This window comes from Papio anubis, chromosome 5, assembly GCF_008728515.1.
Source record: "Papio anubis isolate 15944 chromosome 5, Panubis1.0, whole genome shotgun sequence".
In the NCBI taxonomy this organism is placed as follows: Eukaryota; Metazoa; Chordata; class Mammalia; order Primates; family Cercopithecidae; genus Papio; species Papio anubis.
The window spans coordinates 144,492,382-144,510,564 of record NC_044980.1 but is presented as its reverse complement, the minus strand read 5'-3'; the positions used below and the strand labels follow the sequence as shown (position 1 = coordinate 144,510,564).

The 18,183-nt window shown below is 41.3% G+C and overlaps 2 protein-coding genes across 4 annotated transcripts in view; one reads left to right on the top strand and one right to left on the bottom strand.

Moving 5' to 3' along the window:
- Positions 1-15,952, bottom strand: part of G3BP1 (G3BP stress granule assembly factor 1) — a 39,656-nt gene extending 23,704 nt beyond the window's left edge. The window contains exons 1-2 of one of the 3 annotated variants that reach the window (XM_009209441.4): positions 15,823-15,952; positions 869-1,012 (exon numbers count right to left, since the gene is read on the bottom strand). In XM_009209441.4, coding sequence (XP_009207705.1) covers positions 869-963 — 95 coding nt within the window. In that variant the 5' untranslated portion in view covers positions 964-1,012; positions 15,823-15,952. Of the gene's footprint in view, positions 1-868; positions 1,013-15,390; positions 15,791-15,822 lie in introns of those variants that run through there. The other 2 variants (XM_009209443.3, XM_009209442.4) reach the window with 2 other exon arrangements.
- A 1,167-nt stretch (positions 15,953-17,119) lies between these two features.
- LOC100998966 lies at positions 17,120-17,632 on the top strand. The gene has a single exon (XM_009209439.2). It carries the CDS (start codon positions 17,175-17,177, stop codon positions 17,583-17,585), a length of 411 nt encoding a protein of 136 aa, XP_009207703.1. The 5' UTR covers positions 17,120-17,174; the 3' UTR covers positions 17,586-17,632.
- Positions 17,633-18,183: the final 551 nt, after the last annotated feature.

Sequence of the window (18,183 nt, the reverse complement as noted above, 5' to 3'; positions counted from 1 at the left end):
TCTCCATAAAAAACTTTGTAGCCACTAAAATTAATGGGATACAAATATTACCCTGAAAACATGATTCCAGATTATCAAGTAAGAAAGTTAAGACAGTATATTAAAACATGTTTCTATATATACAGAAAAACTGTTCCTGTGGTTTTACTGCTTTCATAATTTGTTTTAATTTTCAATAAGCATGCATCATTTCTACTAAAGACACTGTAATTTTTTAAAGCACATCAACACAAAAGTATGGTATTACAGAAACAGTCACGGATTGTCTTCAATACATTCTTATTTTTTACATCCACCTCAGCTCCAGCAATCTTTATACTTTCTTAGCCAATAATGCATAACTATACCTTTACATTTCAACTGTTATTTTCCAATAATGTACAGGTTTGGGTAACTTAGTTTAACTTTTAAAAATTATTTTTTGGGGCTAGGAGCAGTGGCTCACGCATGTAATCCCAGGACTTTCGGAGGCCGAGGCGGATCAATCACCTGAGGTTAGGAGTTCAAGACCAGCCTGGCCAACATGGTGAAACCCCATTGCTACTAACAAAAAAAAAATACAAAAATTAGTCGGACGTGGTTGTGGGCGCCTGCAGTCCCAGCTACTCAGGAGGATGGGGCAGAAGAATCACTTAAACTAGGGAGATGGAGGTTGCAGTCAGTCAAGATCGCACCACTGCACTCCAGTCTAGGCAACAGAGTGCGACTTTGTCTCAAAAAAAAAAAAAAATGGGGGACATTTATATGCAAATAAGTATTATGCAACAACCCTACAAAGTATATGATGTTGAGTGGGAGAATCTCAATGATAAGTACCACATACTAAAAGACAGCATTAGATGATGCAGCAGAAAAATGTCTTACTTACCTATGCAGCATGTCTGGGGCCTGGTTCAGCAGTGTGTAATATTGTCTCACAAATTCCCGCCCGACCAGCAGGGGACTAGGCTTCTCCATCACCATTGCTTTGGTCAATTCAACCTGGGGGGAAAAGAGTCAAATATGTCCAAACCTGAAGGATCAAACACAGGGGAAAAGACCGAATCATTTAGCTGAAACCAACTCAGAGACAAGATCACTTCAGCAAGTCGTTTAAAACACTAACAAACATCATAAAAACAAACAGAACCCAGAGACCAGTTGAGATTTTATACAAAGGTATTGCAATCGTATAAATACAAAAGGGGGAAATCATTATGAAAAATTCATCATTATCCCTAATATTCAATATATAAGAACCTCAAAGGTATGTATTTCCAACCTACATCCCACTATAATTTTCTTGTTTTGTTTTTGAGGCAGAGTCTCACTCTGTTGCCCAGGCTGGAGTGCAGTAGGATGATCTCAGCTCACCACAACCTCCACATCCCAGGGTCAAGCGATTCTCCTGCCTCGGCCTCCCGAGTAGCAGGGACTACAGCGCACGCCACCATGCCCGGCTAATTTTTGTATTTTCCGTAGAGACAACGGGGTTTTAGTATGTTAGTCAGGCTGGTCTCAAACTCCTGACCTCATGATCTGCCCGCCTCGGCCTCCCAAAGTGCTGGGATTACAGATGTGAGCCACAGCACCCGGCAATTTTCTTAAGTTATTAAACCCAAATAACAGTGTTCCAGTTATAAAGTTATAAGCACATTCTTACTTGAGGCAATATTAGACTCAAAGGCAATAATCTTAAACAACACAGCTTTGACATCCAGAGACAAACGATCACATTTTCTGGCCCATCTAAATCAGATAAACTTTTAGAACAGCATCTTTTAAAAAGAAACTACAAAACTAAAAATTCTCAATATGCTTACTACTTCATTCTATAATGTAATAAAAAAAATTTTCAAAATAAAATGGGGAAGTTAGCAAACAAAAATGCTTACACTCAAAATAATTCCTACTGTATCAAAATTGTGATAATTTAAAGTTAACACCTTTGAGTGCCAAGAAAGGCACCTGTCCCATAAGAAGTCCAATTATTGTCAGCTCTTACCAAAAAACACTTTTTGAATTAAAACCCTGAAATGAGATCATTCCAGCTTTTCATTCATGGGAGAAGAGATAAAATTATCCCAAACTTAAACATAAAGGCAAACAGAGATAACGTACAGATTTAATTACCACAGAAAAGAAAAATTTTAGCTTTTTTTTTTTTAAACAGGATAGACAAAATAGATTGATCCATTTCTAAACAAGCAATTTGTGAAGATATATTTACTCTCACCTAGTTCATCTTTGCATTATTCTTGAATATCTATTCCAATTAGTATTTATTTCACCAATGCCTGTTATTGTCCCCAAAACTACAGCCACTAAGATCAATATGAAGGTTCCCAGTCATACTAGGAGTATTTCGCCTTCAGGCATGTGTATTGAGGATATCAGTAAGAAGAATCTGGATCCTAAGTCTTAGATTAATGTACTTTAAAAGTTAGCTGGCCACGGTGGCTCACGCCTGTAATCCCAGCACCTTGGGAGGCTGAGGCAGGCGGATCACTTTGTCATTAACATAACAGTTTATATCATTCTGCAAACTAGGGTCTCAATTAGCATTTAATTTTCCAAACAGATTCTACTTTGAGTTGAGACTGTCAACTTCAGAAACATGCAACAGCTGTTAGTCAAACCAAATTTTCAATATTCTCGTACTGAAGTTTCAACATTAGATTTGCCTCAAATACCCTTATAGTTTCACATTTACACTGTAAACAGTTCCATTTGAGTGGCAGCTGGCTCCTAAAGTCACTCCTTTAACGTAAATAAATATATTATCTATTGATAATAAATATCCACCAAAGAGCTCAAGGGAAATAGTAGCAGTATTTTTTTTTTTTTTTTTTTGAGACGGAGTCTTGAAGACTCCGGTAGCCCGGGCTGGAGTGCAGTGGCCAGATCTCAGCTCACTGCAAGCTCCGCCTCCCAGGTTTACGCCATTCTCCTGCCTCAGCCTCCCAAGTAGCTGGGACTACAGGCGCCCGCCACCTCGCCCGGCTAGTTTTTTGTATTTTTTAGTAGAGACGGGGTTTCACGGTGTTAGCCAGGATGGTCTCGATCTCCTGACCTCGTGATCCGCCCGTCTCGGCCTCCCAAAGTGCTGGGATTACAGGCTTGAGCCACCGCGCCCGGCCAGCAGTATTTTTTTTAATTCCACATGACTAAATATGTATTTCCTTTTAGAAAAAAAAATGAAACTATACTGCTTCACTGCTTTAAAAAAATATAAGTCCTAAATTAAAATAGTCAAAGGCTTCACAAACTCTACATTAGTCATGGTCAGATAAAACATACTAAATAAAGAATACAAACTTTTTCCCAAATATTAAGTTTTTTAAGAGCAGAGACCATTTCTTACCCAACCTTTTGGCCCCAAAACTTAATGTCTAACACATAATAGACACAATTTTTTTATTCAACCTTCTCATACAAAGAGGTTAGAATTTTATACTAGCAGAGTTGATTTCTGACCATCTAACTAACAAAACTAACTTACCAGATTTTCCAGCATTTAGATAACATAACACTGTTTCTTTAATTATTAAAAAATGTTTGAGATTAGTCTGGGCAACAACAAAGCAAGACCCTATCTCTGAAAAAATGAAGAAGAAAATATTAGTTAAGTGTAGTGGCACATTCCTGTAAGTCTCAGCTACTCAGGTGGCTGGGGCAGGAGGAATGCTAGGGCCCAGAAGTTTGAGGCTGCAGTGAGCTATCATCATGCCACTGCACTTCGGCCTGGGTGCCAGAGCAAGACTCCATCTCAAAAAAATAAAGTATAAAAATAAACATAAATATAAGAACACTGCCCAGACACAGCGGATCACACCTGTAATTCCAGCACTTTCAGAGGCCGAGGTGAGCAGATCACAGAATCAAGAGATTGAGACCATCCTGGCCAACATGGTGAAGCACTATTTCTACTAAAAATACAAAAATTAGTCGACCGTGGTGGTATGCACCTATAATTCCAGCTATTTGGGTGGCTGAGGCAGGAAAACTGCTTGAACCCAGGAGGCGGAGGCTGCAGTGAGCCGAGATCGTACTACTGCACTCCAACCTGGGCGACAGAGCATGACTCCGTATCAAAAAAAAAAAAAAAAAAAAGAATGTTTAGGTAAGTTCTTCACTGATCAAAGACCACACACTGAAAGTTTAGTGAATAATTTTGTTATTCTCCGTTAAAAAAAATCTGGGCTGGACTTAGTGGCTCACGCCTATAATCCCAGCACTATGGGAGGCCAACACAGACAGATCACTTGAGGCCAGGAGTTCGAGGTGAGCCTGGCCAACATAGTGAAACCCTGTCTCTCCTAAAAATACAAAAATTAGCCAGGCATGATGGCAAACTCAGGAGGCTGAAGCACAAGAATCACTTGAACCTGTGAGGCAGAGGTTGCAGTGAGCCAGGATCACACCACTGCACTCCAGCCTGGGTGACAGAGCAAGACTTCGCCTTTTAAAAAAAAATAAAATAAAATAAAATAAAATAAAAACCTGTTTCTTTGATCATTCACAGCAAAAAAAGAAGAAGGAAAATGTAAATTTTGGCAATTTGAATCTATATACTGTAATAAATCCTAAAAAATTGTAAACCATCTCTCTGAAATCTTCATCTTTTCTGGCCCAAAAGTAAAATACAAGCTATGAGAAATGTGAACATAATACCTCTTGAGAAAGAATTCTCACTGTTGTTCATCAACTCTCAATTCTATCAAATCTAAAAATAATTAAGCAAATTTAAACAGATTAGTCACAGAAAGGCCGGGCGAGGTGGCTCACGCCTGTAACACCAGCACTTTGGGAGACCAATGCAGGCAGATCACGAGGTCAGGAGTTCGAGACCAGCCTGACCAACATGGCAAAACCCTGCCTCCACTAAAATTACAAAAAAATTAGCCAAGCATGGTGGCGTGCGTCCATAATCTCAGCTACTTGGGAGGCTGAGGCAGGAGAATCACTTGAACCCAGCAGACGGAGGCTGCAGTGAGCCGAGATCACGCCACTACACTCCAGCCTAGGCAACAGAGCGAGACTCCATTAAAAAAAAAAGATTAGTCACAGAAAAGACAGTTTTGCCAGTGACTACTCTGCTGTTACAGACATTTTATGAAACCTATGAATTACCTCTAGGGGGGAATAATTTTTAAATAAAAATGTATCCATTATCAATGAAAACACATGCTAGTATCAGAAGGGGAAAAAAGAAAATATATGCTAAAAATTTCCAAGATTCTCCCTCATTTATAAATACCCTCAGCACACTAAGTCCTTTTCTACAGAGGTTTTGAAAATTTCTACAACTATGGACTTTGGCTGTTCCTAATGTAACGGCATACACCAATGCATGTTGAAATATAAATAATATTCTTAAGAATGATATACACTGATACCATTAAGATCTACAAAGATCATGACCTTGAGTTTACCAGTTCTAACTGAACCATCCAAATTTAAGACAAAGTTTAAGAGTTGTCAAAGGCTACCTTTAACATGAGTAAAATATGACAAAATAACTTTGAAATTGAGTGTTATTTTTAAATCGTGAATAAACATTTCAAAGACAACAAAAGGAAACCCCCAAAATTTATTTAACCAATTCTCACTAGGGAAAATTCTCCAACACCATTCACTTGCTGTGACCTTGAGCTATAACTTAATCTCTCTGCACCTCAATTCTAACGTCTGTAAAATTAAAATCAGAATTATAGCAATTAAGTGCCTGACAGTAAGCAGGAAATGTTAGCTATTATTACTATCAGTATTAAAATTATTAACTATAATGAAGAAAACCATTTCTACATCCCACTCTCTTGTGTCACCTGGATGGGTATTTTCCTTATTCTCCTAGAGATTAAAATGGAAGAGTATTTCCTAAAGGAGTTAAAAAAAAAAAATCCCAAGCATCTAACATAAAACTTTATCTACCTTTTGGGTGAACTACAGCTGATCCTTCAACAAGGTGAGAATTAGGGGCATGGAGAGCCCAGAATTGAAAATCTGTGTACGACCTGACTCCTCAAAATTTTAACCACTAATGGCACGTTGGTGACCAGAAGCCTTACCAATAACATAACGAGTCATTTAACTATTTGTAGGTTATATTATATACTGTATTCTTATAATGAAGCTAAAGAAAATAAGAAAATCATATGCAAAATACATTTACAGTACTGTATATGTTTATGCTGTCTGTTTAAAAGACAAATCACCTCTCTGAAATGGCAGGTAACCACAGCTGCAGACCTCAACCTATGGTACAAATCAAGCAATTTAATATTTCCTTGTAATGTCATAATTTTTCTGTTTCTTGGGAGTGCTTTCAGAATCATTAGTGATACGTCGTATGGGTCCCATGGTGTTATTCAAGGCTTTCAGTATTGTATTAAACATGATGAGAAATACTCAACGAAAAGAAATCACTTTTTACTGCATTCAAATTTACCGGAGAAAAGAACCGCTCGCATAAAGATGATTAGCATCACACAGTGCTGTAAGCAAATTGCAGTATTTACAGGAGGTGGATAGGGAAAAAAATTATAGTACAGTATATACTAAGGTTAATTTTATGCAGTTATAACTTAATACTGTATCTTTACATTTGTTGACATTTCTCTTGACTGCAAATGGTGCCCTGAATGGTCTCCAAGTGTTTGTGTGGGTTCATTTTGATACATTTTAACCCTGTAATAAGATCTGTAATAGACTTGTGTATATTTTATGGTAGTAAATAACAGCATCCACATATATTTTATGCATTCATGACAAACCTTCTTCTCAATTTTTTTTATTATTTCTAGGCTATTCAGTTTGTGAGCTTTTTCAAATTGTTACAAATCTCCAAAAAACAATTTCCAAAATATTCATTGAAAAAAAAATCTGCTCAAGTGGACCTGAGCAGTTCATACCCATGTTTGTTCATGGTTCAACTGTACTACATGAACTTTCAAATTTTCCACTTGATCCCAAGTTTCCAGATTGCATAGTAACTTTAAAGAAACTCCCCATCAATAATTGTGCTGAAGTTAACATAAAAACGTTAAGGGTCTAAAGAACTATGAGCATTATCAGTCAGGCGCCATGGCTCACCCCTGTAATCCCATCACTTTGGGAGGCAGAGGCAGGCGATCACGAAGCCAGGAGATAGAGATCATCCTGCCTAACGCCCGTCTCTACTAAAAATACAAAAAAACTGGCTGGGCATGGTGGCGGGCACCTGTAGTACCAGCTACTCAGGAGGCTGAGGCAGGAGAATGGCGTGAACGTGGGAGGCGGAGCTTGCAGTGAGCCAAGACCGCGCCACTGCACTCCAGCCTGGGTTACAAAGAGCTGGGCGGGCGGGGGGAGAGGATTATCTATCTATGAGCATTATCTTCCAATTTTTAACAGACAGATGGGCAGGGAAACATGAAGGCAGACAATACTCCACCTGCATTTTTAATGGCAAAGCTCACTCTATAAAGTAGCCAAATGCCTTCATAGCCCATTTTAGTGCCAGTTTTATAAGAAAATATAATATATAATAAAAGATTAGTATCTAGAATGTATATAAAACTGCATACAAATCATTAAAAGAATAACCCAAGAGAAAAATAGGTAAATGAAATGGAGTTGCCAATTCTCAGAAAAGTACTAAATGGACAGCAAACAAAACAGAGTAAGTAACCAGGAAAATGCAATTAATAAATTCTCTCACTTCTCACAGGGGATACCTTACAAGACATGCGCCAAAGTATTAAAATCTCAGTCAACACCAAACATTGGCAACTAAGTAAAAAAAGAGCCTGCAGGACTGCTGAAGATGAAGTCTCAAATGGTACAACCACAGTGGAGAACAATTTTGCCATTATTTAATAAAATCAAAAACACTCTGATGAAAATCTTGTAGTTCTCTTCTAGGTACGTATACAAAAGAAACTCACCCAAGACAAAACAAAGTCACACAAGACAAAAACAAGTAACTGTCACCTTATTTCTAAAGTACAACATTGGTAACAATCGACATGTCCATCAAATACGGAATGGATATTAAGTTGTGGTTTACTGGCATTAGGGAAACCTCTATATCTAAGACAACCATATGAGAGCACTTTTAAGACTGAAAACAACTCCTATTAATTATGTCAGGTTAACTGAAGTGAATCAGGAGTGTCCCTGGCAAACTAAGACATATGTCACCCTATTTATGCCTGCCAGAAAGTGAGCACAGAACTCAAAAACATTATTAAAAAGAAAAATCAGTTCCCAAATATGTACTGTGTGATAACATTACATATATTTAAAAGTGTATTTAGTATACACAAATACCAGGTATCGTACACAGATACACAGGCTGGACATAAAAAGACAAATGGATCCATGAAACAGAATGGAGTTCACTAACATATCCACACGGACAACTGTATTTCAAAAATTGCAAAGACAACTCAGTGGAAAAAGTACACTCTTTTCAACAACTGGTATTGAAACAATTAGATATCATATGAAAAAAACAAAAACCAGAACCTCAATTCATGCCTCACACCACATACAAAATTTAACACAAAATGATTCAGTGTAATAAAAGTGTAAAACCCAAAACTACACTTCTAGGGAAAACTTGCATGACACTAAGCAAAGATTTTAGACACACCAAAAGCAAATGAAGAAAGCAAAATGATCATGTAGACTGCCTCAAAATTAAAACCATCTGCTCTGCAAAGACCCCATTAAAAGAATGAAATGGCAAGCAGGCAAGCCACAAATTAGGAGTAAATATTTGCAAAGCATTTATTTATTTATTTATTTATTTATTTATTTATTTTAGAGGGACTCTTCCACTGTCACCCGGGCTGGAGTGCAGTGGTGCTCACCATAACCTCCACCTCCCAGATTCAAGCAATTCTCATGCCTCAGCTTCTCAAGCAGCTGGGATTACAGGCACGCACTACCACGCCCAACTAATTTTCGTATTTTTAGTAGAGATGAGGTTTCACCATGTTGCCCAGGCTGGTCTCGAACCCCTGGCCTCAAGAGATCCACCTGCCTCGGCCTCCCAAAGTGCTGGGATTACAGGTGTGAGCCACCACGCCCAACTCATACCTCTAATTTTTAAAAAACTCCTATCCAGAATATATAAAGTACTCTCATGACTGTAATCCCAGCACTTTGGGAGGCCAAGGCGGGCAGATCACCTGAAGTCAGCAGTACGAGACTAGCCTGCCCAACATGGTGAAACCCCGTCTCTACTAAAAATACAAAACTTAGCCGGGTATGGTGGTGGATGCCTGTAATCCCAGCTAACTCAGGAGGCTGAGACAGAAGAATCACCTGAACCCAGGAGGCAGAGGATGCAGTGGGCAGAGATGGCACCATTGCACTCCAGCCCGAGCAACAAGAGCGAAAGTCTGTCTCAAAAAAAATTAGTTATTAAGTAACCAGTCCCATAAAATATGAGCAAAAGATTTAAAGATATTTCGCCAAAGAAATTATATGAATGCCAAATGAAAAATGCTGATCACTAGCAATTACAGAAATGCAAATTAAAACCTGTGAGGTACCACTAAACACCTGTCACAATGACTAAAATTAAAAAGATTGACCATACACACTGTTAGCCAACATACTGGCAGAATCGGAACCCTCCAAACATTGCTGGCAGCAATGTAAAATGGTACAACCACTTTAGAAAACAGGGAGTTTCTTTAAAAGTTGGGCATACATCTACTACATGATCTAAACATTCCCCTATTAAGCATTTACCCAAGAGAAATAAAGGCATATACCCATACAAAGACTTGTACACAAAGTTCAGAAGCTTTATTCGTAATAGTCAAAAAGCTGGAAATACAGCTTTTGTGTTTCAATGCTCACCAACAGGTAAACCAATAAATTGTGATATACCTACACAACAGACTAGCACTGAGCAATTAAAAAAAGAACATAAGGTATTTACACAAAAATTCTAAAAAATGCAAAGTAACCTACAGTGATAGAAAGATCAAGGATTTCCTGCAGGGAGAAAGAAGGGTGGGAGCAACAAGCAAGAAAGAGGGAAAAGGAACATGAGAAAACTTTTGGGGGTAATGGATAGGTTCACAATCTTGATTGTGGTGATGGTTTCATGGGTATACATTTTTTTAAGAGTCTGCTATGTCACCCAGGCTGGAGTGCAGTGGCAAGACCATAGGTCACTGCAGCCTCAAACATCTGGGCTCAAGTAATCCTCTCTGCCGCCTCAGTCTTTCGAGAAGCTGGGATTACAAAAGGTGTCTGAAATTATCAGGCAGTACATTTTAAAAACATGCAGTTTATGTCAATTATACCTCAATAAAGCTATTTTTAAAAATTACCCCATCAATAAAACAGCCTGGAAAGATGTGAAGAAGATCCCTGGAAGGAAGGGAATGGAAACCCATATAGAAAAAAAAGGAGTCTTAAAGGGCAATGCAAAATGTCAAATGTTAATTCTGAGTACAATAGTATTTAAGTGGTCTTTTTACTTTAATGAAGTTGTCAAAAACACCAAAGAAAACAGCAAGTGTTTGTGTGTACTAACTTGAGCATATATTAAATTTTTGTAAATTTTGTTTCAGGATTATGCTATGTATTCAAAAATTTGATATTTGGTTCTCTAAATCGTAGGAATTTAGAAACAAAATATTTTCCCAGAACCAGAGTAATGTGAATACAGAAGCCAATGTCTGTGCTTAGAGTGAGAGAAGTATCAACATCACTGGGCCTGCTGTCAATCTATTTTTCCAAACTCTTTGCATTTACCACCTGTCACCGTCCTTCAAAATTCTTCCTGACAGCTCCCTGGAGAAATGGTTAATTCTGGACCTGAGATAGGCAAAATACAAGATAAGCCTGAAATAACTGGTAATTAATGAAAGAAAAAACATGCTTTCAAAAAATAGAAAAGACAGGGAAGTGTCAAAAGGACAAAAGAGCCAAAAAAAAAAAAAAAAAAAGCTGGAACAACATGAACAACAAAATAATCTGTGGCCCGCACAGTGGCTCACACCTGTAATCCCAGCACTTTAGAGGCCAAGACAAGAGGATTGCTTGAGCCCAGGAGTTCGAGACCAGCCTGGACGATATTTTATAAAAATATAAAATAAATAATCAAAAATAAGTAAATATCAGCAAGGATAATTGTGGATTACAACCCAAAGAATAAAATTAATACCGATGGTCTATAGTGATATAAATGAAAAAAAGAAAAAATATGAAGAATACACAAATCTTCCTTACAGGAAATTTATACTGTAGAAGGAATGAGGGAAATAAAAAAAAAAAAATCACCATTAGAACTCAACAGTAATAATAGCAGTAATAATAATGGATCTTGTCTAAGATCCATTAAAATGGTAAAATTAATGAGGGGAACTTTATTTGATTGGCTTCGAAGCATCTCCCCCAAAATACTAACAGTAGCTTCAATATATGTCCACAAATTCACATTCTCCTCCCTCTAGAAAGTAGAGCCTAATTCCCTTCTCTCCTTGAGTGTGAGCTGGACTTGGTGACTAGCATCTAAGGAATAGTATGTGAAGGGGAAAAAATACTAACCTGACAGATTAACCAAATCATCAGGTTAAATTCATTCAACCAGTTATATATTATGGACACCCAATATGTGATAAAAGTAATTTCTGTGGTATTCTTCCCCCAAAAATCCGTAACTTCAGTCTAATCATAACATCAAATCCAAATGAGATCAAGTGTCATGGTCATGAAAGACAAGAGGCAAGACAAACTGACACAGATCAGGAGACTACATACAATGTGGCATCTTGAACTGGATCCTAGAACAGAAAAAGGACATTACTAGAAAAACTAAGGAAATCCAAATAAAGTCTTTCATTAACAGTATTTTATCTATGTCAATTTCTCAGTTCTGCTAAATGTACCTTGATTATGTAAGATGTTAACACTGGATAATGGGTATGTTAAGACCTCTCTATGACAAGTCTTCCAGAAATCTTATTTTATCTCAAAAATACCATTTTCCTGAAAGAAAAAAAACTTCAGGAATCAGAATACTTAACAACTATCTTTTATCTCAGTGTATCCCTTCCCCACTCCGAAGTTAAAACCTACTCAGGTTCATAAAGAAAAACCTTCATTCTTTCTCATCAAGTGAAAATATATGTTACAGTTAATACTAATGCTCATCGGCAAAATTCTTAAACCGATGATCAAGACAGGTGGATACACTCCAGGGAAATCTAGGCGACCTCAGAGTGCAGAAACAAGGGTGTACTTAAGGCACAGCCTATAGCTTTGCATAAACAGCATATGGGAGAAGCCTGCAAGAGCAGGTAGGTGTCACATTCATACATTCCAGATTCAAAATCCCTCTAAGTTTTTTAAATTAAGGAAATAAGCTGACTATAGTACCCTATTAGGTACCACATGCTCTTCAAAACAGTTTTTACAATTCAGTTTCAGAGCGCCAATTCACTTCTTAGTGTAAGTATGGTAATACCACAGGTGTGAAAGCACTTTCAAAATACGCAAAGGGTTACACAAATACATAATGATGCTTTATATAGCCAATGAAGTTAATAGCCACCAAAGATTACACCCCGACAAAGTAGATGTGTATGCCATCCAGGAAGCCAAATTTATCTCAATCATCTTTAATCTTTACTTTTTATTAAGTACCTAAGATACAACACACATACCAAAAACGTATTACATGACAGACTGGCCATCTGACAGAAGAGGGACTCTATCACAAAGTCTCCTGAAGACCTTATTTACTAAGCTACAGGCTGTGAGGGCAATTTTTTTGAAATTGCTTTCCACCTTGTAAGACAGAATATTAAGACACTATTCATGTGTTAAGACATTATTCATGTGGATGAATTATTCCTACTCTTAACCTTATCACCTGGTTTGCAATTTGGCCTTCCCAACTAAAGACAGACAGGATGTCCAAGAATACTCAAAAAAAAAAAAAAAAGTAAATAGCTGATTTCTGAGATGTAAAATTATAAACCTAGTTTGCCACCACACTGTGATCACCAACTACATGTAAGATAACAGTTGCTGAATCTAAATTTAACTCCAAGGCTTGGAAGGGCAGTACTGCACTACCAAAGGTTTTTCCCACTTGGTGTGGACAAATTACTGGGGGGGCGGACGAGGCTTCCTTTCTTTATCTTTTTTTTTTTTTTTTTTAACCTACCTACTTCCACAATTATTCATTCTTCTTCCTAAAGTCAGTAATAGTTTTGTCCAAGGAAGCCAAAGCACAATATAATTAAACAAACAACATACAATGCCTATTTGAATTCTGAAACAAAAAAAATATCAATTTGCAAACTGTTAAAAGACCAAGTGGGTACTTTTATCAGACTGACAAAAATAAAAAATTGTAAAATTGGCTTTAGTCACAAATGTAAAGCTTTATGTTAAATTTTATCTTTTAACACTAACCCCATCAATCCTAAGGACGATATAAAATTCACAAACTTTTTCAAAAACTTAAAACTGCCTTCTGCCGTTCACTTTCTATGCAAAATACTAGAACGAGTGGGGAAAAAAAAGAAAAACCATAAGTTACAAAAGAAAAACTGCTCTAAGTAGGTCACAAACCAACATTACCAAAATCTCCTAATGTTCCCTGGTGGACTGTCAGCTGAGAACAGCAAACTGAGTTAAACAAAGAACTGTCTACTTTTCTACCTGTAAGAGGTACAAAAGCTAGACTTTTCTACCGGTAAGCAGCTCCAATGGTAGGGATGTAGGGCGGCCTTGCCAAGCCTTACATTACCACAATTTGCTTCAACTCACTAGTTCCTGATAAAGGAATGCACAAGTGATCAGCTGGAGCACCAGTCTGTGAAATAATCACGTAATTTGCATATTCCTGCCCAAGTGATAACCATTTGCCTGAGGCCAAGAACTGTATTTTTTTTTTTAATATTTTAAGTAGAAACTAACAAAATTTTCCCTCAATAATGCGTAAGGTAATTTCATTCTATTTTGCCTCAAGCAGTAATAAAATTAGCTGGACTCAAGCTTTAACAGTTTAAATGCAGATCATTCTAGTGTTTTTCCATTTGACAACTTAAATTGCTCGTCTTTAAGTCTAAGTTAAAATGCTAATTCAATAGTTAACCAGTCTGTAAGGGCAGGTAACCGGAATTGCTACACCAGGAAAGTTCCAAGTAAATGTTACTTGGAACACTGTTACATTATAACGCATAACAGCTTCGCTAGAAAGAGTTTCTAGAACATGTTTATAGAAACGTTTATGTTTATAGAAGCGTTTCTATAACATAGGAAGATTTATTTCACTAAGCCAAGGAGTATGCTGGCTTTTAAATAACCTAAAATATGGTAACTACTAGAAAAATATAATCTCAAGTGTCTGAAGAAAAGCATCCTGTTTCTGCATATACACAGGAACCCAGCAGAGTAAATGCTAAATAAACGGAGTGTGTACACAAACTTTCATCCACTGATCTCGACTGTCACAGTTGTTTTTTCCAAGACATCTCCAACACCAGTAATTCAGCCAGGGTGACACGCGCCACAGAGATCAAATGTATATCGTAACTGGGCGCCATCCTTTCCATTCCAATTCCGTATTTTAACCCACAGATGCTAGTGAGATCTGAAACTCGTTGCTTTGCACCTCACTTCCTTCAACTATAAAGTTAATCTTCTCAAGGTCTTTCTCCAAAAGCCTCCTCCAATTAAAAAAAAAAAAAATAGAGAAAAAAAAATTCAACGTCTAAAACCGGAGCCTAACTTCCCGCTGGCGGGAATTTCCCATCACCAATCTGAGTTTCAAACCCGATGAGGAACACAGTCGATGTTCATTTGCACTTACTCATCGTTTTCCCTACTTTTTTCCAGAAGTTACTGTGGCGGCACATCTACCCACGGCCTGTACGAATACACGTAGAAAAGCAGCCCAAACCCTTTTCCTTTGTCACATTCCCACTATCAACCCTTGTCTCCCTGGAAGCCCAGAACTAGCCCAAGTACAAATGCCGCTGCAGCCTGCTCGGCAGGTGGCCTTTTGAGGCTGATGCTGTCCCGAGGGACAAGTGCTCTGGGGGCAAAGAATAAAACAGGCTTGGGAAGCGGGGGACTCGGAGTCAGAGGGCCCGGCGTCAGCAAATCCCCGCCCTTCCCGTGCGTGCCTGTGACCCCGCTCTCCAGACCCTTGCCTTGGGCCGCTACGAAAGGACAGCCGTACCCACCTCGCCGATTCACTGCGACAATCAAATCAAAGGCAGAAAAGCGGCTCCGCACAGTGCCGGGCACACAGCGAGAGCGTGGAAAGAACACTGGTTGTTACTATCACTCCGTGCACTCGCTGCTCCCTTTCCTCCCTGCAAAACTGAAGGCACTTCTGCGGCGCGCGGACCACAAGACTCCAGACTTTAGTGCTGCACCCACCCTTAAACGAAAGCCTCCTTCTGGTCCGAACCGACTGGATCTCTTGGCCAGGGGACGAAAAGACTCCGCAGGCGCGTGGCGGAGTGGGTGGCGGGCGGGAAACGCTGGGCCCAGAGCCCCTAGTCCCCGAGACCGCCCTGGGGCCCGGGCGGCGGCCGCGACTCACTCCCGCCCCGCGTGGCCGTTGAACGCAGCACGCGCACGCGGCGGACACGGCCACGCGCCCCAGTCGGGAGGGGAGGGGGAGCGGGGAGCCGCCGCGCTCCCGTCCGTCCGCCGCGCGCGCCTGCGGCCGTTGGGGCTGGGGTGGGGGTGGGGGACGCGCCTGGCGCGGCCGCCGCGAGCGCCACTCAGACTTCTCCGTCTCACAATTGCCGCGGCTCGGCTTAGTCCTCTGGCTGCCCTGCCCCGCCCACACCCCTGCATACCTACCTGATTGAGCTGGAGAGGAACTAGCTGTGCTCCACAGCACCAAGGATAGCAGAAACCCCTCACGCAACTGCGTCCGCACACACGCGTGCTCCGCCGCCGGTTTATATAGCTGCCACTCACCCTAACTTGTTACGGCCAGGTCGGGCGACGGGATGACCAATCCCGACCGCGTCCTCCGGGCTCTTCGAACAGCAATTGGGCACTTACTGGGGATGAAGGCGTGGCTCTTGATTGGCTTTGACTCATGCCTATGAGACTGTGAGGATCTCGTTTCCCTAGTAACAGATCGGCACTAAGAGAGACCAATAACCGAAAAGTACAATAGAAAGGCGGGTGAGCAGTTCTTTGACTGATACCCAGAGTAGCCAATAAATATGCGGGGCTGCTCTTATTCGTTAACACGTCTTCCCCTGGGCGGAGATCCGTTTTCCATGCAGGAGCGGTTGCGCCACAAGGTGGGGCCCGTGTACTTTGGGGAAGTAAACCCCTAGCAACTAGGAGGCGGGCGCCCGAGAGGCCAAGACAGCCTGTGGCCAATCGCAATGCCGGAAGGAGTTGATAGACACGGAGGTTGCGCTGCTCGGAAGAGACCGAGCCCCAGGGCGACCGTGCCCTCTGGGCGGTTGTGAGGCTATGCAGGCTGCGGGTTCTGCTCTCTTTCCTTTCTTTCCCTGACTTGCTGGGTCCCGGCTCTGAGGCGTGCACACCGCCTTTTCTGCACAGTTTGGTACCTGTGGGGAACCAAGTGGCAAAGTTTCCCGGGTGGTTTTGTTTTTATTACAACTTTTTTCTTACATACGACGGCCAAGGGCCTTTCTGCCCTCACCATTACTCAGCACTGCTGTGGGGCACGGGAAGGAAAGTCGCTCCTGCGCCGCCTGCGGGCTCCCGCCGGAAGGTCGCCAGTGGAAGCGCCTGGGAGCGCGCCCTTCCGCCAGGCGCTTCCGGGCGGGTGCTGCGAGGCGGCCGCTGCGAGGCGGCCGCGGGCGTGTGGCGAGGCTCCCTTTGTGGCGGCTGAGGCACGGTGTTCCCCGCGTGCTCCAGTGTAGTTTGGGCCCTCGCACCACGTCTCGAGCCTGGGCACTATTGTTCAGCCTCCAATTGCCGCGGATGGGGGCTTATTCTCGTCGCTACGCCTTTAAAGGGCAACTCATCCCCTCCTCCTGGCGTCTCAGGCACTGGCGGGGCTATAACTCATGGCTGGGCGGCCCTGCGTGGGTCGCTGTGGGCATTTTCTGTGGAAATAGCTTTGGTTCCCAGCCGTCAGGCACAGACACGCCCCGGTTTGTTTTCGTTCGGGCATGTGACGAGGCGGGAGGGTCTCCCGCGGAGTTTCGCTGAGAATTTTGGAAATGAAGCACATGGAGCGCCTATGTGGGGGTAGAGAGGCCGAGCTGCAAGGAGCACGGGCGCTGGCCTCAGCCTGTGGGGAGCCGGGCCCGCTCGCCTTCCTGCGCCTGGCTAACCCGAGCCTGGAACTCGGGAAGCCCAGGAGCGAAGTGAAAGCCCCTTCTGGTCTTTCAGGGCTCCACGCCCGCAGCAGCCCGGCTCCGTCGGAGTCAGTGGAGCCCCAGGCCTGGGTCCGAGTTGAGCGAGACGCTGCTCTGGCTCGCGATTGCCCGGGCGCTCCCAAAACCAGGGAACAGTCCCCAGGAGAGAAGCCCCTGAAGTTTCCTGGAGCAGGGAATCTCCAAGATCCTGTTCTGCAAAGGAATCTGGACTTTATTCTGAGGGCCGTGGAGAACCCCTGCAAAGTTTTTTAAAAGGTGGACTAAGAAAAAAAAAAAAAAGTGGACTAAGATTGGCATTTCACAACATGACTCTTCAAATTGAAACACTAAGAAGATTGGCGAAACTTAACATTTACAGATTAGTAATTTAACCCAGGTGACCCGCCATGAGGGACATGGCTACCCTTCATTTTTGGAGGGAATTTTAAGTGATACAGATCTTTTTGCCAAGCAATTTTTTTTTTTTTTTTTTGAGATGGATTCTCACTCTGTCGCCCAGGCTGGAGTGCAATGATGTGGTCTCGGCTCTCTGCGACCTCCGCCTCCCGAGTTCAAGCGATTTTGCTGCCTCAGCCTCCTGAGTAGCTGGGATTAAGGGAGGAGACTACCTCTCATATCGTCTGATGCCCAATTTCTGCCTCCAAAGAAAGAAGTAAAGACTAAAAGGCAGAAAGAAATCCACAGGCAGCCAGCCCGGTGCAGCACCCTGAGCCTGGTAAAGATTGACCACTGACCTAATTGATTTTGTTATCTATAGATTACAGACATTGTATAGGAATACACTGTGAAAATCCCTATCTTGTTTTGTTCCCATTTAATTACCAGTGAATGCAGCCCCCAGTCACGTACC

Bases quoted from the DNA above. Each gene is read 5' to 3' on its own strand.
- LOC100998966 (XM_009209439.2), top strand. From the start codon at position 17,175: ATGAAGCACATGGAGCGCCTATGTGGGGGTAGAGAGGCCGAGCTGCAA.